Consider the following 23926-nt stretch of genomic DNA (forward strand, 5'->3'; position numbering starts at 1 on the left):
CAAAAACGTGACGCGATCACCAGCTGGTCGTGACCGTAGATCATCTCGGACGATAAATATTTCTCTGGACGTCGCATCTCTAAAAGCGGGGGTATCGGTCACGAGTATCGCGGCCATGATTTATCATCGATTAAACCGACGTAATGCGCCATTGTTATCGAAACGGCCAGTCAGATAGGTACGTATATGAGGCCTTATTAGAGCGTACGGAATCCAACGGTATTGAGTCGCAATCAGACGTGCAACTGGGACTCAGCGGGCGAGGGTTGATCCAGAACGAGCTACTGTAATACGCGTATTATCATTACGATTCAGAATTCGATTGTCCGTTTCAGAATAACAATCCAAGGGTTCTAGAACACAGTAACCTTTCGGTTAGATGTTCTGATCCGATGTGACCGGAGTCACGAGATTACGTCTCCCCTCTCTACCGTAGTAGCATTTATGGTTGGCTTTTGATGGGCCTTAGTTGCAATATGGGTTAGCCAACCGTTACGAATGTCGACTTTTGAAGCAGGTAGGCGAACCTGGAAGTCTGAGACAAGAACAGGCGTGGAGCTAGGCCTGTGGTCCCTGGAGGGAACATTATCACAGGCAGTGTTGGGCAAAAAATTAATCAACGATTGACGACTAAATTTCTACTTCAATCGTTAATCGCAACTAACAATTAATCTCCTAGTTTAGTCGAGAAATTAAATACTTATTAATCGTTAATCGCGGTTAACGATTAAATTTCTATTATACTTTAATCGTTAATTGCGACTAACGATTATTAATCGTCAATCGGATAATTGATTAATGATTATTGCTGAAATTTCGAAATGAAATACGTAATCAGAACTGTATGAATACTGAAAAAAATGTAAACTGAGTTTAGGTGTATTGTCATTTGGTCCATAATACAAATTCTGTTTACGTGCTCTTTTATGTTTTTTTTCGATGATTCCTTTTTTTAATCAACGATTGACGATTAAATCAATCGATTGAATCAATCGCCGATTTATTCGACGATTTCTTCGTTTAATCAACGATTGACGATTAACTTCATCAATCGATTGAATCAATCGCCGATTATTCGACGATTTCTTTTTTAAATCGTATACATTAATCAATCAATCATGATTAAACTTTTAATCGATTAATGCCCAACACTAATCACAGGCCAAAAGATAGTAGAGGTCCATTGACCGTCCCGAATGTTATGTTTTCTTAGTGGGTACGGGTTGCCCGACCATCCGGCAACTCGAGTTCCACACTACCTCCTTCGGGGCTGTGCGTAACACATTTTTTCCTACACCCTTAACAAAAAAAAGGCCAACCTGGAGGTGGTACCTCCGTCTCCTACGACGCATTGCCCAATCACGTGACACGTTTCGTCTCGGTCATGCATGTGTCACAATGTCACGTGACTGATCCGGTACTGGCAGAGAAGGGGTAACTTTTTCCCCTCGATTCGAGTCAATTCACCTGACCCAATGCCTCTGGACGTGATACTAGAAAGTTTTAAACGTCGTCAATCGACAGAGACGCCGCCGCGCCGTTCCGAACAAGTGTGCTATGTTACAATAACTCAGGTTGTCTTGACAATTATCGCGCTATAGTCGCGCAACCAATCGTGCTTAAATGTTAACCGGTTCGTTACTGCATTCATCGTTGCATTCGCTAACAATCTACATCGCAACAATAGTTTATCATATGTTGTGTAACCTTTTTCGTGATTGCATATGTGATACAGGGAACTCGTTGATTTTATTGAGAGGTGTATTCTAACGAAAATGAAAAACTCAATTTATTGACAATTATAGTATATACAATAACATTAAGACAAATCCGAAGACTTACCATATTATAGCCTCGAACCCAGAAATGACGGCAGAATACTTTTTTCCTGCTTTGTCGGGACAAATAGTCCACCAAGCGTCGCTACTAATCCGGTAGTTGATGCGACATTAAATTCTGAATAAAGAAAGAAAACATTTCGTATCACAGAGCGTGTTCGTCCAAGAAAGAGGGTCCACGGCAGTGTTCGAGGAATAGTTTTCACTGTTGGAGGATACGCTCCGATTCGCATAGAGGCAAGCGGCGTGGGTGGGACAGGACAGGGTGAGGGTAGGAAAAGGCGAGTCGAATACTTTGAAAACACACCGCCGACTGACTTCGAGACGTTTACGTGTTCGCAGACACACAGGTGCAGAGACAGACAGCAGCGCAATACCAGTTCACGTGACTGCAAGCCCACGGCAGTCCACGCTCGTACGTGCAGGGAAGCGATATAGGGGAATCGAGTCTGTAAATCTCGGCCGGTCGTCCCTAGGGAACCATGTCTCAGTCACAGCTCGCGATTGCACGAGTTAAAGGGTTTCGGTTCGGGCACGTACACCCAGGGAACACACGTGTGTCCGTGTCCGTGTCCGTGTCCGTGAGGAATCTCGCGCGAGAGACGCCTGAACTTCTGCTCCTGTTAATGCGACTTTGATTCTGAATTGGTATTAAGATGACTCCGGTTGCTCCTGGCCTTATGCTAGAGATACCCGGGAACGTGGTTACCTTTTAGATGCGCACCAAGAAAATATTCGAGGAGAAAATTAGGACCGGATCCCTACTCGCAGGATCACGGATATTGCGCGCGTTTAACCCTTTAGTGCTCAGTCGTACAAGCAGCGACGGTGGCACATCAAAAGGTCCCTGCTCGGTCGCAATAATTACAAACGTTCTCGGTAGATGCTACAAGGGCGTGGAAAAACTTCTCGTTTCGCTCTGATTGTAGTTAGCGTGGTCTGCATATTTGTGATTCGAATAATGCGCTTCACAGAAATTAGTATTGAAAGGAATTGATGTTATTTTGTTAAAGATTTCATTGAGCTCCGACCTGAGCACCTCCGAAATGACATTATCTATATCAGGGATTCTTAAACTTATGTAGTCCGAGGCCCCCATCTTGAACAACATTTTTTTACTAAATGAGTTATTTGAATAAAAGCGACAAGTTGGGGGATGTAAAGTTATTGTCAAAATTGTTTCGCGGACCCCTGGGGGTCCACAGTTTAAGAACCTCTGATCTATATATATAAAATAGAAAAGTATGTATATATGTATGATCCCATCGATCTGATTCGCTGGGTCTGTCGCACTGTCCATCTGTCAGGGTTGAAGTTGTCGGAGCGCAGTGGTTGTAAATAAACGGCTGGTTCGGAGCTGATCCGTGCGCGTTTTCTGTCTGCTATAATAACCTTTTCAGGCACGCCGCGAGCGCAGCTAGTTTGAAATAATATTTAATGTAATATGCTACTTTATAATTAATGTGTACACTTTTGAAATAACATAATATGAAATGGTATTTCAAATAACACATTATTTTATTTTATAATTATTTGAGAGGACCTTTTAAGATGACCTGGGCACCTCTGAAATTACATTATTTGAAATAATATTTCATGTACTATGCTACTTTATAATTAATGTGAACACTTTTGAAATAACATAATTTGAAATATTATTTCAAGTAACACATTGTTTTTTTTAAGTTGGTTTATTTAAGGTCGCATCAACATCTCGGGTTATTAGAACACATTGTTTTATTCTATAATTATTTGAGATGATCTTATAAGATGATCTTATATCTTCTTTTATATTTGCACTGTTAAATGCTGCGAGGGACGCAGGCGTTCATTGGCAAGGGACATTGTAGGACATCGGTAGTTCGATTTGTCAATCCTAACACGTGTTGCTACCACTTCACATCGTAGCCTACTCTCACTGACACTGGCACCCCAACACAGTCGTAACTAGGTAATTGGTCGCTGTGCGACGACTTTCTGATGGTATTCCACTATCGACAGGTCCCTTATGACATTTCAATATTGCTGATTTATAAGAAGGTCCTGCTACCACTTAAATACAGAAACTGTATATGTCCACAAATTACTTTTTACTTTACTAAGGAGTAGAGCACGTAGAGGTAGAAAAACATTCAATCTGACATGTATATGATGCATGTTCAACCCTCATCCGTCCCTTATTTTATAACTAATTTCGTATTTTGATGTCAAATGAACGCATTAGTGAAAACACACTACAAAAGAAAGATGAATACTTGATTTTGCAAATTTTTTCATTAAAAAATGTCACTAAAATAAAATGAGTTATTGTTTAAACAAGATTACCCGCGTCGTTCACAATTAATAAAGCGTTGCACGTACAATTTAGTCAGAATCAATGAAGAATCTTATGAATTCCTCGTCGCATAAACAATTTGATTGGAGAGAATTTTTAACAGATGTCTATACGACACGTGGATAATCGCACATTTACAGAAGACCGTAACTTTCTCGACACCCTGTGCATGCAACGGCGCCAGTCAGAATAAAAAATAGAGATAAAAGCTGCGCCCGTGAAACGGACCGCGACTCGAAATAGGAGGTATGAATTAATCAACTGCGTCGGGCTCTCGTAGCCTGTCGTTTATCGAGATCCCCCTCGCCCAGCCCCGACCCCTGTCCACCGCCATTACTCCGGCGGATTCTGTTTTACTATTCTCTTTTTTTTCAGCATTTCACCCCTTTTTTCGGTCAACGAAAAAATAGATTCCCCGTTCACAAACTGATTCGAAAAGAATAGGGTCGCGGTAACTAAAATTTATTAAACACAGCTCGGCGTATGCACCATTTGTTCCCGTGAAAAAAACTCGAAATGGCGCACGGAGAGATACCGATCGAAGAATTTAGCAACGTTTTGCCAAAAAGACAATATTTTCATTAAATTTGTACTACATCTTAGGCGTCTGTGAATCTAAGAAATGGAGAAATTATTCGAATCGAATTCAAACGTACTGTAGTTACTGCGAACATTTAACCCTAAGTTGGTTTATTTTGTGATTGCTAGGCAATTCGTGAATCTGCTGTACTTATTTAGCATAAAATGTAGCTTTATGAATCCAAATATTAATTTTGTTTCAAAAATCCTAAGCATTAATTAATTATATTTAATTATATTTTGAGTATATTTCTTATGTTGATAAAACTGCGTTACGGAAAACTGAGACAGTGGTTCATGTTGCAGCAGAACTATTAACTAACTTAAAACAATGATACTCATCATTTATCACTGGAAAATCGCCTAATCCTCTCTTTAGAAACTCGAGGCACGTTAATTACCATACTTTGGACAGTAACCACTGAATATAATGTCTACATTACTCTTGTTTTTCCAAAGCATAATTAATTGCCATGATAACATGATCATTCCACCGCGTATCTTTATGCAAAATGTTTACATGAATTACAAGAAACAGGGATCAAGTAAAAATTTCATTCTGTAACATCTTCAATACCCTAGAAATAATTCATCAATGTTCTGAAATTGTTTTGATCGTTTTGTTTTGTCACACATAGTCTTTTGATTATTATTCTAGAATAATAAAATGTGAAGAATTAAGGGAATACCGATTAAACAAACGCAAAATATGTTAGATTGTATGCATATCTAGCCAATATTATTTCTTAGTATCATTCAATGAAAATTCAACTTTAATATTTCTTGTACTTTGAAAGTTGAACCACTAAATGTTAGTAGTTCTTCGATTCAGACTGTCGTCCGGCTCTCTGCTGTTTTTTCCTCTCTTCTTTTTTTAAATGTCGACCTTATTCGCTCGGAAGATCACGTTTAAACATAACGCTGCGCTGGAGCGCCGCTTCGACCGTCCTAAAATCTTTTGTGTATCTGGATCGTCGAGCGTTTTACCGACTGTCGTTTCAACCTGCGTCCGGTTTTAATATCGAGCTTTCTCGTTAAACGAGTCGCGTGCCTGTAAACTGTTTATACGGGCACTCGCATGTCCCGCTGTTAGATCGGCTCGCTGCTATTTGCAGCGGGGAAATGTCGCGCGCTTTATTATGCACGGGTCATCAAATAATCAAACGATTCGTAAAAATGAAATCAGAGCACAGGAACGCGAGCGCTCATAAATACAAAAGTAATTCTATCTGTAACACTTTCGACTGCGCAAGCTCCATTTCGATGTGCCGTTCGTATCGGTTCGTAGTTAGAAAAATAACTGGTACAGCAATCGTATAGCTACCTTGTTTATTTTATCAATGAAATTGTTATAACAGCTGTTAGCAACGCGCACCGCCGGCGAAAGAATAGCGTACAGTTCGCAAACCGTGAACTGTTTAAATCGGTCCGCTCCTGAATTAATTGTAACTCGAAATATTCCGGTGAATTGCGCTCTATTGGAAAATTTAGTTAGCGGAATTCACAAAATTCGTGGTGCACGTTCCCTTCGTCCGATGTATTCGGTACTTTGATATTAGAATTAAGGGGAAAGAATTTCGAAACAGTCTGCGAGTAGTTTAACCACTGGACCAGTAATCCGGCGGAGTGAAAAGTTTTCGCCTCGGTCGATAGTTGGTTGATATTCGGCGGAACTGTTTTGTCAATTTGTTGAATTGAATCGCGTTATTTGCGAATTCTGTAAAATATGATCTTGCTGTTGCAAGTAGTAATATGTAGAATAATTAAGGTTTTATTTATATCAGATGAAATATTTGTCTGGCTGAAAGTCGTGGAAAGCTGCGATTTCGACAATCTTTGATTGTATGAAATTTTCAAAATGTGTATAACTACTAATTCTTTGTGAAAAGTATACAAACGATAAAGAATTGGAACATCAGAGGCTCGGATGGTCGAGGTTCTACTGTATTGACATTTTTCGGGCAATCGGACTGTTTTTTTTAGACAATGACTTCAGATTTACCTCGACGACGCTGTACAGTAATTTTCGTGGCGTATGATATCGGGAGCCATTGGCGAGCGCGGGGGCATCGATTATTGTGTTCGAAACTCGACGCCACCGGCGCCGTCGTTAGATCGGCGGGGGTGTCGTTTCTTCTATGGCCATCTGTGCCCGAATATAACCGAGAAACCACGTCCGCCGTTGTCGAAACTAATTTTCCCCCGGTCCGCAGGAGACCCGATTGCCTCCTTTCGCTCGCAATTACTTCTTGCCAGTATGCGAGTCGGCTTGGTGTGTTCTCGTCGCGTCGCACGCGACTGAGAGCCGCCTCTTCTCGAATCACGATGGTAACGGACCGATCCCCGGGACCCGAGGAGAATTCGAAGGAAGAAACGAACCACGATCTCGCGTAACGAGCCCGGTTCCTGATCGAGCTCCACCCACCGAATATCGTCGAGCCACGCGAAAATTCGTTCGATATCTTTGACGCCTTTAATCCCGATCCCCGTGTGAAACTCGATTCCCCCTTCGATAATTACGATTCAATTTATAACTAATGCAAGCTCAATAACCATTCAAGTAGCGACACGGTCTGCGAAGGGGAACGGGTCAAATCGAGTTAGACGCGAACCGAATTATCGAGTGAATGCTCAAAAATGATTATGAAACAACGACGCGGACGCATGAAACGCTGACGCTATTGTTCGTCTAATAGCGCGGCCCCCTCTGTTGCCGAATAAATTAATAACACCGCGACCCCCCCTACAACGGTATATCGCTCTTTGTGTTCTTCTCCTGCGGTGCTAGATGACGCGTGAAATCTTAATTAGCCCCGATATAACAAGGCTGTGTATACATAGAGTTGTTTGGTTAACGAGTGGAAATTCGTGGCAGCGAATTACCTGTTGGATTGGATTGTTAATGGCTTGAATTGACTATTTAGAGGTCGATAATTATTGTCTGGTTGATGTGTGTCCTATAGCATTGCTGAAATCGGGATGTGGCGTTGAGGACGTCATAAATTTTATTATTACCGTTCTTCGGACAAAATTGATTGAACTTTTTAAATTTTTGGTGAAACCACAATAACAGTGTGAACGTAATATCCTCAGTGATACCAATTGTAAGTTATGCGAAGTCTATTATACACTCACCATCAGTAAAATAAGTCTCCGTACACCCTTTAAAACAGAATAACTTTTTTATAATTATACCAAATGACCTCTGGTATTTTGTAAGCAATTAGAAGCATTGGTTTACTGACTGATGTGCAAAAAATATTTTCTAAAAATTAAAATTTACAAGGTTGCATGCAATAATAAAAAAGCTTGTTTTATTTTTCCATGTAATCTGATCAATTGTAATTTCTGAAAAATATTTTTTGCACATCATCTAGTAAACCAATGCTTCTAATTGCTTACAAATACTCAGATCGTTTGGTACAATTATAAAAAGGTTATTCTGTTTTAAAGGGTGTACGGAGACTTATTTTACTGAGTGTATTATTTTTCGTAAAAGTAGAATTTACAAACATCGCATTCATCAGATTTTAGGTATTAGTTTATATTTGTATATACATACATATACATACCAATTTTGACACTAAAACTACCGAGTATTGAATGTGGCCAGTATGTACTGACTTATAAAAGTAACAAGACAATTTATTTAGATTCTGTGTGATTTTTGTTATAATATATACTTGTATAAAGAAATCTATCGAATCAATTGTCGTGAACGTATGTATCTTTGTAATTTCAATAATTATGAAATAAAAAATTTGGAACCGCTCATTAGACCGGTGCTGACATGTTCAGTGTTATTGATGGAATATTTTAAGAGTAGTAATCAATTGCTCTAATGTCACCACAGTTCTGAATCTCACCTACTCTTTCCTGCCATGACCACATAAAAAATCGGTATTCTACTAATCACGAATTGTTTAACAGTAACGTTGCAGAACACCTAACACGACCGAAACGATTCCAGTTTGAATACTTCGAATTAAAGCTTCCACTGTTTGCGTAGATGTTAAGTACCCATTTAAACATTGATGTTAAAACAATGAAAGAAATAATGAGTACGATCAAGGTTAATGCCATCACTGGACAAAAGAAGTGAAATGGTGGACCATGGCTAAACAAGCGAAGTGTTTGCTTTTCATTATAACTTGTATGAGATTAACGCTCGCGGCGCGTTTATTTACAGCGAGCGGGTTTAAATAATACGTAAATTGTCCGACGGCGCTGTTAATATGACGGGCTAATTTTAATCCTCTGTCGGCGATGTTCCGCGCGCAACTCCCACCAGCCACACAACTTCTCGCTCATAATGCAACCGGTGCCGCTGACCGGTTTGTAAAATATAATAAAGTGTTATCGTTCGTTGTTATGCCAGGGCATTACGCGGTTCCCGCGTTCTCTCTCGATACATCGAATGTACACAGGATTGCCGACTAACAGCCAGATATTTCAATGACTCAATTTACCGACGCGAATTAATCCTTTCGACGGCATATTCGATCTCGATAAAAACCGGGCACAATTTATCGTGACAAAAGGGAATCCCTTGTTCTCGGTACGTGTAAAATATTTGCAAACGATCGTCGAATTTCGCGGCAATATGTTTGTGCAAATTTCGACAAGTACGGATTACTGTGGAACGATTTTTTTAGAGTCATGTTACATTCTTGTGGTACAGAATTATGAAATTCTCAACTGTTGGACAAGATCATCAAATTCTATTAGGTTACATCAGAGTTGGGCATTAATCGATTATAATTTTAATCATGATTGATTAATGAATGAGTACGATTAAGAAAAGAAATCACCGAAAAATCGACGATTGATTCAATCGATTGATGAAGTTAATCGTGAGTCGTTGATTAAAAGAAGAAATCACCGAAAAATTGTTAACCGCTATTAACGATTAATAAGTGTTTAATCGTTAACCGCAATTAACAATTAATAAGTGCTTAATTGTTGACCACAATTAACGATTAATAAGTATTTAATTAACGACTAAACTATATAGGAGATTAATGGTTAATTACGATTTACTATTGAGTAGAAATTTAGTCGTCAATCGTTGGTTAAATTTTTGCCCAACTCTGGGTTACATTTATTTATCACTACATTGTGGATCATATGGATTTATGATAATGAACGAGCCCAATTTAAAGCAGTTTACAGATTTAAAAAATTTTTAATCAATGTGTAAATTACAGCTTATTGAAATGATTAAAGGAAGAAAACTATACTTCTGGTTAGATCTTGTTGATTGTAATTAATGCATGCAATTTTCAATATGTATTGGTAGAAAATTCATTCTTAGAATACAAAACATAAACGGTTATGGTATGTGTAATAAGTGAAATGAGGCACATTATTCTACCTCAATATGTATTGCAGTACGGTAGAACCTCGCTCGTTGTAACCTCATTCATTGCACGGAACCCTCGTTCTCCCTTGTCCGATGTTATTCCTCACGCTTCCGCCATGGCCCGTTCACGTTCGTGACGCCCATGACGCGTTCCGTCTCTGTCGTCCACGTGTCACAATGTCACGTGACTACCACACTGTATGATTTTCACACAACAATTTCCTCAGCGATTTAATTGTCACATTCACGATCGAATTGCCGCGGAAATGAATAATCCGCAGGAGCCAAGAAGGTGGTGGAAAACGCGAAACAACTGACTCGGTCAACAAAAATGCACGAGGATATATATCAATATTCCGAATGGAGAAAGTTCCGTTTACGCTTTATGGCCGCCGCCTGGAAGGGGTGGTTGAATAGGGAGAGGGTTCGAGGCGTTCCATAGAGACGGCTGAATGAAAAAAGAAAGGTGGAGTAGAAATTCCGCCAAAAATATTCTACGACAGCGGGCGCAGTTACTATAAATCGTTGCGTCCTCGTGTTCCATTCCCCCGCAACCCCACCCCCAAATAACGAGGCCGGTGTGAATGCGAGTAAAAGGGCTAGAGCGAGAGGAAGGGAGACGGTAAAGGAACGCAGCCATCCGCGGGAAAAAGAGGAGCCCAGTCGATAAATTACACGTAGAAAAAACCGTACACGATGGTAGCGGGGTGAAAGAGAGTCAGAGAGCTAGGAAGACAGGTGTGGGAGCTGCAGAGGGAAGAAGAAGAGAAGGAACGGGGGAGAATTGTCGGTTCACGTGGTATAAATGTGGAAGGCCGGGGCACGGTTTTTTCCGATTTTTTCCTGACCCCTCTAGAAACCGCCTTACACAGGCCGGCATTATCGGGCTGCTCGCTAATATCAGCCGCGCGCGAAAATTTCAGTGAACACCTCGGCCAACGCCGGCGAAAGAAAACCGGAAACCGGTTTTTGTTCGCCAAGGCTCGAAACCGTCCGCGAAGAGCTTCAAAAGATCATGAGGATAGATAGGCGCTTTTATAACAGTTGAAATCCAATGACTCCCGAGCGAATATTTTTATCATTAACCTGTGCGACCTTCTTCGTGGCTGCAATAATTACAGCTCCGTTTGTATTTAATAATTTCGTAAATGCAGAAAGAAATATATGTATATTATGTATATGCATCCACATTCACTTTAATGCTTGACCCTCTGACGGCCGGGCCTGGGTCTAGTTTGACCCAGAAAATGAAAAAAATCATGTACAATGAAAAATTATTCTACGTCGGAAGAAATGATTAATAATAAATTTTAGTAATAAGAAGGATGTTCAAAAGAAACGGAGAAATTCTTAATATTTTTCGTTCAACACGAATTATGGTCACTGACTGAAGGTCATTCTAGATTGTGCCTTTTCGAAGGATCGAGCACGCTACATTCAAGTCGCCAGCATGAAGAATACCGGGGAGAAGATCTCGGGTATGGCGGCGATTTGTGAAGGAGAACACGCAGTGATGCAGCCCGCAGTAAGGAAATCCAGTGAAAACGAGCGAAAGAGTTACGGGCACGCGGCGGCGAATATCAGGAGCGATGGTAGGGGCCTTTGGTTTCCCCAGCCTCTCTACCTGGGTCTGCGCGATTCAGATATTTCTTGTTTTCCACGTAAGTTGCGAGGCTCGGTCGCTTTGTGTGTCAGGCACATACGCGTCTTTGCACAGGCCTGTACGTGACGTGCAAGCTATACCCGCGGACAAAGATAAGGTTACGTTAAGAAATTGCTTTCCGTGGGACGAAGCCAAACCCGTTGGAACTCTCCTCGCGCGGCAATCTTTTCTTCTTCCTTTGCCTCCTCCTGCCTTATCCCACACCTCTCCAACACCCAGCTCCCCGTCGTTTGGTTCCACCATCCGTTTCCCCCCCTTTCTCTTTTTCATTTCCCTCTCCTTTCTCTCTCTCTCTCTCTTTCGTCGCGCGCGCCTGCCACTCCCGTTCTTTCGGCTCTTACTTATACCACTTCAGGGTTCGTTTCTGTCCACTTCCTTCTGTCGAGATGCACGCCAACAAAAGGGGAGGGCGAGAGAGTCAAAGAGCCGCAGGGAAAGAACGCGCGAAGCCGTGCACCTCGCCTCTTTGAGCCAACGCGAAGCCAGATGCACGCTCCGGCTTCGACCAACCGGCTAGGTGACGACGATCATTTTGTTACGATACCAGCTCCATTCATGTGGCCACGGCTGCCTCTAACCCCTCTCGACAGCCTCTGCGACCTTCTACAGCCCTGGCCTGGACTCTATTCCGCGCCAGGAAGAGGGATTTTTCTTCAGTCAGAGCTTCTGTGGTGGTCTCGATTTTTTAGGCACATTCTAGTAGCGATCGAAAGAGTTGCGGAACTTCTTGATGAACCTCAGGCTTTCGGGTTCTTCGGCTAAAGCTTCTGCTGTGGTCCCAATTTCTTAAGGAGCATTTTGTGAAATATTTTAAAACATTTAAATTTTAGCCGAACGTAGAAATACTATTCACCATTTTTCACCAATCATAAATTCAGTCTCGTACAATGAGTGTAAAAAGTGTTTGTACGCCCTTTAAAATGGAATAACTTTTTTATAATTGTACCAAACGACCTGATGTTTTATAATCAATTAGAAGCATTGGTTTACGAAATGATATGCTAAAAAGATTTTCCAAAAATTACAATTTACAAGGTTACATGGAAAAATAAGAAAGGGATTTTCTGAAACTTGTTTATTTGGGCCTTTAAAGAAAATTTAAAATATATGTTTTGTAGATCTATAGCAGTTACACACATGCTGAAAATTTCATCGAAATCGATTAATATATACACGAGCTACAAGTGGTTAAAAATGGTGAAAATTGTAGTTCTACACGACTTTTGATCAGTTTCTGCTTAAAATCGATCTCGATGAAATTTTCAGTATGTGTAGCTATAACTAACATAGATCTACAAAACATATATTTTATCTTTTCATTAAGGGCCCAAATAAGAAAGTTTTAGAAAATGCTTTTTTTTATTTTTTCCATGTAATCTTGTAAATTATAATTTCGTAAACCAATACTTACAATTATAAAAAAATTATTCTTTTTTTTCAATGGCGTACGAATACTTTTTACATTCACTGTGTACCTATATGCGTTACCTTAACGTCGATGAGGGATTTGTAACCGCCGCTGATGTTATGGTTATGGGTTCGATGGCAAAGAGACAAGCACCTTATTGCCGACGACCCGACGCGACGTCATGCGGTTGCATGGGGCGTGGCTAGTGATAAGAGTGTTTTGAACGTATCTGGCCATTGACTGGGGAAGATTTGTGTCTGTTTCTGGTAGAAGGATTGTGATGGACCTCGTAGCCAGTGTCACCAGATCAAGACTTGTCTCTCACTCTACCTTACCCCTTCTTCGACGCCGTTTCCCCATTACCCAGCACAATTAATGAAAGTAATCCGGTACTGGCAAAGAGGGGACAACTGTGTCTCTTCAACTCAAGTGCATTCCACTGTGATCATAGAACGTCATCAAATAGTATTCTTAACATATACATAAGTTTGTAAAACAATTATATTTATATAATTGCGGTCCCACAAATTCTGATGGGTTACCCTTATTGGTTCGTCGACAACCCATTTCATCGACACTGTTTTCATCGACACGATTTGATCGACAGTAACTTTTGTCGATACTATGTTTTCATCGACAATCTGTCTTTAGCGGCAAGTTTGAGCTCATTCATTTCCACTGTCACCAAATTCGCGTATTTTCTAATGTAGATCAATCGTTATTATCATTGTTATGTTCTCGATGCATTTAGTTGCTTGCATAATAAATAATAAAGAGAATTACAAAGCATTGTTATTTAGATAAAAGTTTTTATTGCTACTTTATTAATCAGAATTTCTTCAAATAAACAAATTTTATTAATAGGCATACACAAATGAATAAAAAATCATAATATTTCAGTTAATTTCAAACATAATTGTGTAAATGCATATAAAAAATGTGAATAAACAGAACGAATGCACGAATGTACATATATAGACTACAAAACATAACAAAATTGTACAATAATTACACACAAATAGAATAGTGTCGGTCAAACCCTGTCGGTGATTACATTTGTCGACGATTTGACCGTGTCGGCGAAAGTTACTGTCGGTCAAATCGTGTCGATGAAAACCAAGGGTAACCCGGTTATCTTACATTCCGAGTTACTAACTATGTGTTAGAATTTCACATGTGCCATACCAACATAAAGATCTAAAGTGTAGCGAGGATATTTTGACGTTTACAGTTGGTCGAGCAGCAATTGCTCTCGAACAAGAGGGTCATTATCGTTCAGAAAAACTCGACAGAACCTAACGATCGACGCTAGGCCGATTTTTTCCGGCGCAGGGAATTGTCTTTGTGCACGGTCCCATTTCACGACTTCTATCTAATAAAAACGCGGCGGACTGGAGATCTCGCTTGTCCGGTAAAAAGGTCATACTATTATACATTTTCTGCTCGGCCATTTTTTCGTCGAGAGCGCGTCGTGACGCGATATGAATCAGACGCATTACCGTCGCTCGAATCACGGGCGCATCTACGCGTGGAATTGCTCGCGTGCGACTCCCCGCGCATCACACATAGACACTCGAGAGCCTCGCGCGCTACCGGCATCATTTTGCAATTAAATTTCGAAGCGCGAGCAAAACGACTACTTCAAATAAATTCATCCGAGCGCGCCTCTGCTACTGCTGCCGTCCCCATCGATGGCTTTTACACCAGAGATAAAATGAAATATCCCATCGAGATAAGGAGAGATAGCATCGATTGGCCTCCGGCGAGCACGATACACAATGAAAATTACCATTTTCCCGGGAATGTTAGTCATGATGCTCGTATTTTGTAAATAACATCGGTCTGTTCGTGGATTAACGTTACTTCGAGTAATGCGTTTTGGAAATGTTCACTGTACAAAGATTTATCTTTCAATCATTTTTATTCTCGAAATAATTCCCAGGCTTCCTTCAGAATAGCTTGATTTTTTCACTTGTACATTTACATGGACATAATCGACGGTGAATAATTGCTCTAATCAAAACGGTGCATAACCATAAAAATTATTAAGTCATTACTAGATTGCGGATTTCATGCATTCATGAAATAATGAGTGCAATTTAAAGCAGTACATCGTTACAACAAATTTAAGTATACACAGGATTAGTCACGGAAAAGAGAACACCTGAATTTCTCTGTTGGTATGGAGGATAAACGAAAGTGAAATGAAATCGTTTAAAGGAAGCAATATGATGATATCAACAGATATTATGATTAACGTTTTTTTCATAGTGTTGTAGCTGATGTCAAGACGAGTTCAATGATGATAAGGTACACTATGACCTTGGAATTAATTAAATTCTTGTAATTAATGTAAATAATGTTAGTAAATGCTATTTCGCACACATTCCCAATGAAATTCCATCGACTCGGTGTCCTCCGGTTTCATTTAATGTAAAATTCACACCAGAGCCAACGATGCAAATAGAACGAGCGAAATATTATTTTTCCATGAGGAGTGGGACGAGATTCGTTATCCAGATGCTGTTATTTATCCGATTTGCGCAAGATTCCTTACCCTCGCCGCGGAACGGAAGCGGAAATTCGAGCGGGATGAGACCCGATAAAAATTGTTCTTGGAAAAGCCATTCGTAAATGGAATAAATTTCTCGACATATTGGAATGCCACGAGATCCACGAAATGCCGCGAGATGTATGCGAATTTTGCCGACTCGAAAAATGCTCTTGAAATGCGGGGCTTCGAAGAATGCGCCGCTGACATCGAGCAAACACTCTAATGCCTCGATAGGCGAACGTTACATCGATGCACGTAAATGTATCTCACGGATGACGCGTGCGTTACCTTACTTGGAGGAGTTATGGCTGCCATACTGTATTAACTTCGGCATGATTGCTGGCGTCAGAGACACGCCATCTTTACTTCTGCCGCAGCTTGGATCAGTATGGTTAACTTTGCGCTTGACAACGATGAACTTCGGATTTTATACATAATAAATAGATCCTTATGCGTTTGTAACATGTACACGTTTTTAAACTACAAGAAAACATTAATGATATTTATATTCTATGTTTATATTAAGGAATTGTTTAGTTGATAACTTGTACTTGTTTCTCATCCTGGTTTTCATAAAACAATGAAGTTTGGAATTCTCATAGAGATCCGTAATATAATAATAAAAATTGTCAACCTTGCATTATGAAAAACGTGGATTAAAAATGTGTTTCGTCTCGAAATTCATTCATTACATTTCTTTATTCACGTATTTACGTATGACACATGAAATTTTCTAAAATAAAAGGAAACGTCAATAAAAACCAAAATTAATAGCATTTTCATGTTGTTTTTGACTACATACTTATTTAATTTGTTTTTTAGAAGAATTTTGAAGCAAGATCCACAGTCCAATTATTGAATTTGAATTCTGATAATTCACGGGCCAATTAAATTCCAAATGATAAAATTCAAGAATATGTTTACAGACCTCAATGTTCTGTTTAAATATGTTGGGAATTCTTAATTAGCTCGTTAGCAATCTGCGAAACGGTTCTTGATTTCGGCGCTAGGTTTTGACGTCAGCTACCACGGAATCATACAATACGATTATCAAGACGATAAGCAGACTTGCAAAATTCTGAATACCGGAAGGATGATAATCGAAGAGGAAGGATGCTTCGCAGGATCGTCTTAACAGGCAAATCACCTAACGCGTTTCGGGGCCACGGAATGCCTGCGTGAAATTTGTAGCGCAGCGAATGTCGATTATCAATTATTACCGAAGTTCGGGGGCGCAAAGGACGAGGCGGACGTTAGGTGCAGTTACCATTATTTGAATAGTTCACCGATACGATCGTTTCGGCAATGCGCACTGCGGGTATCCGAAGTTTCAACATCCGGATATTGAATATGGTTATACGGAAATTGGGAATATTCCGGATACCACGGTCGCCGTTACTTCGGGCCAGCATCAGATGTTTCGATGACAACAGTGCCTGTGGCCAATTAGTTTTGAATTCCGCGTAAATCAGCCGCAACAGTCTTCGGAGTGGTCGAGTAATTGGAAATAGTCTTAGTTCTCGTGATTCCGGTATCTATACGGGCCCTTTGAGCCTCACAGCTCTCATCGTTCATTAGCGCACACCGAGGTCCTGAATGTTTCAGCGTTCGAATTTTCAGCGATCACTTCAGAATGCCTAGTCAATGTTGGTTCGATACACATACTGGAAATGCTAGAAACGGTAAAAATTTTATACGCTTTTGTATCTTTCATTATGTCAGCATAAACGTAATACAAAAAAACTTCTTAACAATTTTGTCTAAACTCATTAAAAATTTTGTGGTAACAATCTACACTTTTCAAAATATTTTGTAGACGACCGATTGAGCTTCATCTTATTTGAACTTGGAATTACTGGAATTATACATTCGTAATTATAGAAAAAAAATTAAACCGACTTCAAAAATGCACTTAAATGTATGAAGTAATTTCCATTAATTTATGTGAATACACACGAACTTAAATACAATACAATCTTTTCGGTGGCGGCGCAAAATTGAAAATTTTCCAAATGACAGATGTTGCTGATTATGATTTCATTGGAATATGGTGGACTTGGAAATCAGTAGGTGGGGAGAGAAGATACATTAATATGTGAAAGCGTGTAGAAGAATTTAAGGATTTTCGTAATTTCCAGTGCCGAAAATTTTCAATTTTGCGCCCCCTCCGAAAAGATTGTATTGTATTTAAGTTCGTGTGTGTTCACATAAATTAAATGGAAATTTTTAGTGCGTTTTTTCGAAGTCGGTTTAAATTTTTTTTATAAAATCTTTTTAATTCACACTTTTTGGTGGAACGAGCAGAATTTGTAGAATACCGTAGGATGGCTAAAATGTAAAATTTGTTTTCACGGGACCAGCCCGGGGACATACTCTACAAGATGCAAAAGGTTTCGTTCCGATTGGTCCATCCATCTCCACGTAATCGGTGAACATACATAGCAAAAAAAAAACAAAAGGCACATACAGATTGAATTGAGTAACCTCCTCCTTTTTCGAAGTCGGTTAAAAATGTTCTGAACTTACTAAAGTTTTATAAAGAAATAATAGAAAGCAAAAAAGTTTATCAAACTAGATTTGATTTTCACAGATACTTTCCCGTTGAAACATTGTTGCATCACTTTCACTTCTTACAACATTAAAAATTGTAAGAATTGTGTAAAATGAATAGTCCACAATAAATTTGGTCTAGCTACAATCAGGTTTGAAAAACGTTTCATATAAACAATGTAGTCGGTATAGTAAAGGTTAGATCCAGCAAATAAATAGAATTGGGCAAATAAGGAATAAGCGAATACTTTCTGGAACGTTCTTCCCGCTTACAATTCTCGACGAAGTGAAACTCAATTCTGTCGGAGCACCTGTAGGAGGCAGTACATCCTCCGCTACTTTGAACAATTTCGAGTCAGTGCTTAAACTTAAACTAACGCGCCGAACTTCCGCTCCGTATCAGAGATTGTTCTTTCCTCGTAATTGTTCTTTCTGAAATAATAGAATACCGAAGCGGCCATTATAATTTCAGGGCGGGTGTGCTTGCTTGGCCTATTTCGTGAACTGTTAATTAACGAAACCATTGTCAAGCGGTCGTAACTATGAAACGACAAGGGGACGTGCTTCGTACAAATATGTACCTTCCTCTTTCCCCAGACAGTCGGAGTCTGTAACTAACGAATTGACTTCGCACGTATTTCTCTTTCCGCCTCCCCTGTCGAGTTTCCCGTGAAAACTGACGGCGAAACAATAGTTTGTATAGGTTTACCGGGCGAGCTTAGGGCTCGCCGACCGCGCTAAAGAGAATCGGAGAAATCCTGAATATTAACGCAACGTAAGAAACTGACTAACAATCTCAAACTTCCCTGGATTGCCTTCGTTCCTCGTCGATTGCCCTTAACTCTTCCTACCATCCTCAAATTTGCTCGATAAACCCGCTGAACAATTTTACCACCTCTTCGCGGTTCAATATTCACGCGAAATCTGCTTGTATTCCACTCTATTTCAACTTATCACTTAAACAGCTCTGGTACAATTATCGATTAGTAATTCGATTTCTCGCGAAGTTGGTCACGATCTTTTAGAAACTTTTGATTGCTTTAAAAGTATCTGCAAGCCTCAAATCTTTCACTCTGATAATCGATTTATATACTTTGTATTTATTCATCCTCGTATTCACTGGATCCAAAAATAAATTCAACACTAACTTTTGAACTGTGATAATTCCGACAAAAAATAGTACAGCAATAAGCTTGAATTTATTTAAAAGCTCGAAAACTCTAAATTCTATCACGCATCATTCATTTCTTGATGAATTTTTTTTTGTATATTGCAGCAGATGAAAAATTGAAGACATGATTTTACCCAAAAATGATGCAAGATTAATGGTCTGTAAAAACGTTAAAAAAATTTTCATCTGATTGAATCTACCGCAGATTCAAAGATTGAAGCTTCCCCTTTCCGATGACGTCTTAAGAATTGCTCTAGAATATAAGCTATACCATCATAGAACCGAACATACTCTTCGTTTCTGTTCTATAAAATAGCCAAAAAAGTCGTGAATCAAGTTCTTAAGATCTTAGAAAATATGATCTTGAGATGACCTTCACCCACACAGACTTATAACCTCCTCAAAATATTATACGACAACTTTCTCTCCAAACATTTTGTTGTATCTGTATAAATAACAAGGTTAATAGGAGTGACAGATTTAGTCCGGTTTCTGGTTTCGCAATATTATATTCTGTAAGTGTACAATTTACAGTAGTGATCCGGCAAATTGTTGACAGTGTTTTGATGAATTGAATTCCCTTGATATTGTCGATCAATCAGTTCTCACGGCCAATTGCAAAGACCGCGGGATCAATTATTCCGTGACATTGATGGAAATGATGGAAAAGTATTGATGTCAGTAAAAAAACCGAAATACGTAGCATGCAGAAAAGCGAGGACGCGATACGTCCATTCATTTTCTTTCGTTTCGAGTGCACCTGCGCGATGGAAGCGTCAAGTCCGTTCCAGACTGGTGTTATACTGTTGACTACACATCCTGATTCAAAGTGACGTTCTTTTATTTATGCAGAAATATCTGTCGGGAACGCGCACGCCGGATAATACTGTGATTTTCAAATTCGAGGCATCGGAGTGAAACGAAAATGCCCGGACAAAGTGCGCCGACAATGCACCTGCAACAATGGCGGACATTGGCGGAGTTTGAAAAAGAGCCCTCGGATTACGCGTTTGACAGGATGATTTGTATCGATGTTTTGTAAAAGTGGATGCCTTTACGCCGTGCCAAAAGATAAAAATCGAAACGCCTCTGTTCGAATAAGGGCCGCTGAATACGTTTTCACTTTGCGAAGCACAATGGGCCTATTGCCGGCAATCTTGATTTGTGAAGAAAATTGATTACGCAAGGATTAATGGCTCTCTATGGAGACACTTCCGCACAATCGCTGTTGTTTTTTTGTAAATGGAAATTGAAACCTTTACTTCCGGACAGTATCGGAGAGGAATTACAGCTTCGAAAATAGCAACAACATCAGTGGACCATTAAAACATTCTTCGTTGAAGTAGAAATCAGAAAAAATATCGATGGATAATTGTACAATTTCTATTAACGAAGAAATACATTTTTATACGATTTAATTTTGTACTTGCAGTGTGGAAGGGACTACAGATACTTTGTCAATAAAAATAATTTGTTTCTTGTGGTTCTAGTAATTTCGTTAAAATTTGTCAGCTCAGAGGTTATTAAAGGGTTCTAATAAATAAATCGGAACTAGAACGGAGAATTGCTGCGGAAGTTCATATCCAATCTCAGGGAGAAAGTATCGACCGCGTCGAACGATAAACAAGACAAAAACCGTCGAATGTAAACGCGTTTTACGGACGCGTCCGCGCGGCGCGGCGCTGGCGCAGTTTCGCGATTTGTGGAGCGGCAATGTTTTACGTAATTCCAGGTATTTATGTGTGACCATTGTCGTAGCTTACCTGCTGAAAAATTGCCGGCCTCTCGGGTTGGCGTATGCACCCCGGCGACGAAGCGAACGTGATCGAGGTTGGGAGAGAGAGAAAGAGAGATACAGAGAGAGAGACGGAGAGAAAAGGAAACGAACTGCTTCCATGAATCGGTCGTTCAATTAACTCGGTAAGATTCCCGACGTGTTTGCGAACGCGATGGCGTGATCGTTCCCGATCGGGGGCAATTTCGAGTTATGCTCACCGCTGCGTTTCGCGTAATTGAGTCGTGCTCAACTTTGAAAGACACGAAGCCACGTGTCCGTCCGCCTCCCGGATAACGCGTTCTTAAACATCGCGTGATCGAGTAGATTTCCATTCGTTGGATCGCGATTTCTGTGACAGCCATTCCCCCCGATCTTCTTTTTTCGCGTCGAGCAATCATAACGCCTCGCTGGCTTGTCAGCTCCTACCGTTTACCTTTATTAAGGTCGAGCGCATTTATTACGGTATCACTGCTGTGTGAAATTTTGATTGCACTCGAACGAAATGACTATGCAACGCAAAACCGTATAATGCACTTTATTAACCGCGTGGTGTATGAAGACGTGTCGGATACGTCATCTGTTTCTTGTGCCATTGTATACACTGCAGCAAAATAGTGTTTAAACCATTATGTCTATTACCATCCCAGGAATATATGAAAGTTCTTTGTCACAAGCTTACACAAATGATAAAATAATTGATGAATGGTACCTTTGGTCACAGCGATCTTTAATTCGTATGTCAAGAAGTCCATTTTGAATGTCTCAATGCATTGCTAAAAGTTTGGGTCAATCATGTACAGGGTGGTGAACATGTACAGATCATGTTCCACCAAACATGATCGTTTCAACTATTTTTGTCACTGACGCAATCTTGACTAGCAATCTTGACTTGCAAATAATGTCGAGTTATTGTTACTTCCAACACTTTCATGAAAAATGTTATCGAATAATATGACTGAAAGTATTCAACAATGACATTAGAAAACATTTAGATATTTCAAAACTGGCTTTGATCGCAGAGGATGAAATGGACAAAAATCGAGAAAAAGTACGAATGGTATAATACATAGTTTTCTTTTGCTTCTCTATCCTCTTTCTCAATTTTAGTGTAAAGTTTAGGTTAAAAATTGGAAACGGAGACTCACCCTCGATAATAGGTCGTTGTGGCTTGTAAGACATGTCTGAAAAGAGAAAGGATTAATATTAGTGAAATTAGTCACAGTATGTACAGTATGAAGAGTTAAAGAGCAAGCATCAACCACCACCTATGTCACATACTCAATCCTAGAACATTAATTATCTATACCGGGTGGTCGTGGTTAATATTTGCATTTTATTTGCGTCTTTTAATGAACAATTTTTTAACTTATTACAAAATTATTATTATAACTTGTTTCAAGTGAATACTTCAAGTTGAACCAGAACAAAAACATGATGTACCCGCGCGAATGGCTGGCAACAAGAAAGAAGATTAGGTTGAATCCCCCGGTGGAAAGGCGTTCCATTGCGAGATCCGACTACAATTTCGTGTTCGGGCGTTACACTCTCCGGGTCACGAACTTTCGTCGACTTTGTCGCGGGCCGAGACAACTGTAATTAACGTCTAAGCGCTAATCAGCCCGATCCGAGGTTTCTCGGGACAACGAGACTCAAGGAGGGAAGACTTACGTGAATCGAGGTTAAGGCGGACGGGACAGGACGGGCCGGGCTGCGTCGGGCCGGGTCGGGTCGGGGCAATTTCGAGGAGCAAATAACAGGGAAATTCAGGGTCTCCCGAGTTGCGCAACATACTAGGCACTCCTGACGTTCCTCTCGTGAAACTTTTAATTATCCTTTCCTAGGCTTCCTTTAATGAAGAGGTTCCGCATCCGTTGCGCCTGCACGTATGATGTTGAAAATAATTACAAGTTTCTGGATGAATTCCGGAACAAGGCGGACAGCGACAACGAAAACGAATGCTTATGCTGGAGTGTGCTCCCCCGGTATCAATGTTGTCCTCGTTATGGTACGTATCATAGACACGTGGCGAACAATGCTATGCCGAGCAGAGTTTACGATGGGCCACCGATCATTTCCGTTATTTCAGAACCGGAGGATTTCACCCGGCCATGACTGACCCAATATTTTTCTTCGAATAGAAGACGCTGGCTTCTACGAAATGTCAACTTTTCTCCGACACGCTCGTTGTTATTAGAATATACAATAGGAGAAGACAGAATTATCTGTGTGAAGATCAGAATTTCCGTCCAGACTTCGCAGGAGATGACAGGCGAACAATAGTGCTTGGCACTCGATAGTTGATGTGGAATCTTCATGGTTCAGTTCATGATTCTTAAACATTGTTAACGTGGGTATTGAATAGTAATAATATATAATAAATAATAATATTAAATATGAAATAATTAATATTATTTTGTAGCTCCCTTTATTCGTTTGGCTTATCAAGCTCGATATTTCTGATTAAATAAAGTTATCACATCTGAAATTGCAATCAAATCTGATTTGTACACAATAAGAAATGTAAAAGATATTGTTTAGTGATAAAATACAAAATTCCATTTAGTTCACTAGTAACGAATTACGTGAATATAAAATTTTCACGTCAGTAAACTGGTCCAAACAAATAGAAACCACAGAAGACTTCCTGCTGTTAAAAATAAATATTGAAATTTTAAAAATGAATAATTTA

General features: G+C 39.9%; 1 protein-coding gene across 5 annotated transcripts in view; it reads right to left on the reverse strand.

Annotated features, from left to right (window-relative positions):
- LOC143207819 (agrin-like) overlaps positions 1–23926 on the reverse strand; it is a 580688-nt gene that overhangs the window by 422238 nt on the left and 134524 nt on the right. For all 5 annotated transcript variants that reach the window (XM_076421623.1, XM_076421620.1, XM_076421622.1 and 2 more), the window contains exon 3: positions 22383–22418. In XM_076421623.1, coding sequence (XP_076277738.1) covers positions 22383–22418 — 36 coding nt within the window. The remainder of the gene's footprint in view (positions 1–22382; positions 22419–23926) is intronic.

This window comes from Lasioglossum baleicum, chromosome 4 (genome assembly GCF_051020765.1).
Source record: "Lasioglossum baleicum chromosome 4, iyLasBale1, whole genome shotgun sequence".
Taxonomy (NCBI): domain Eukaryota; kingdom Metazoa; phylum Arthropoda; class Insecta; order Hymenoptera; family Halictidae; genus Lasioglossum; species Lasioglossum baleicum.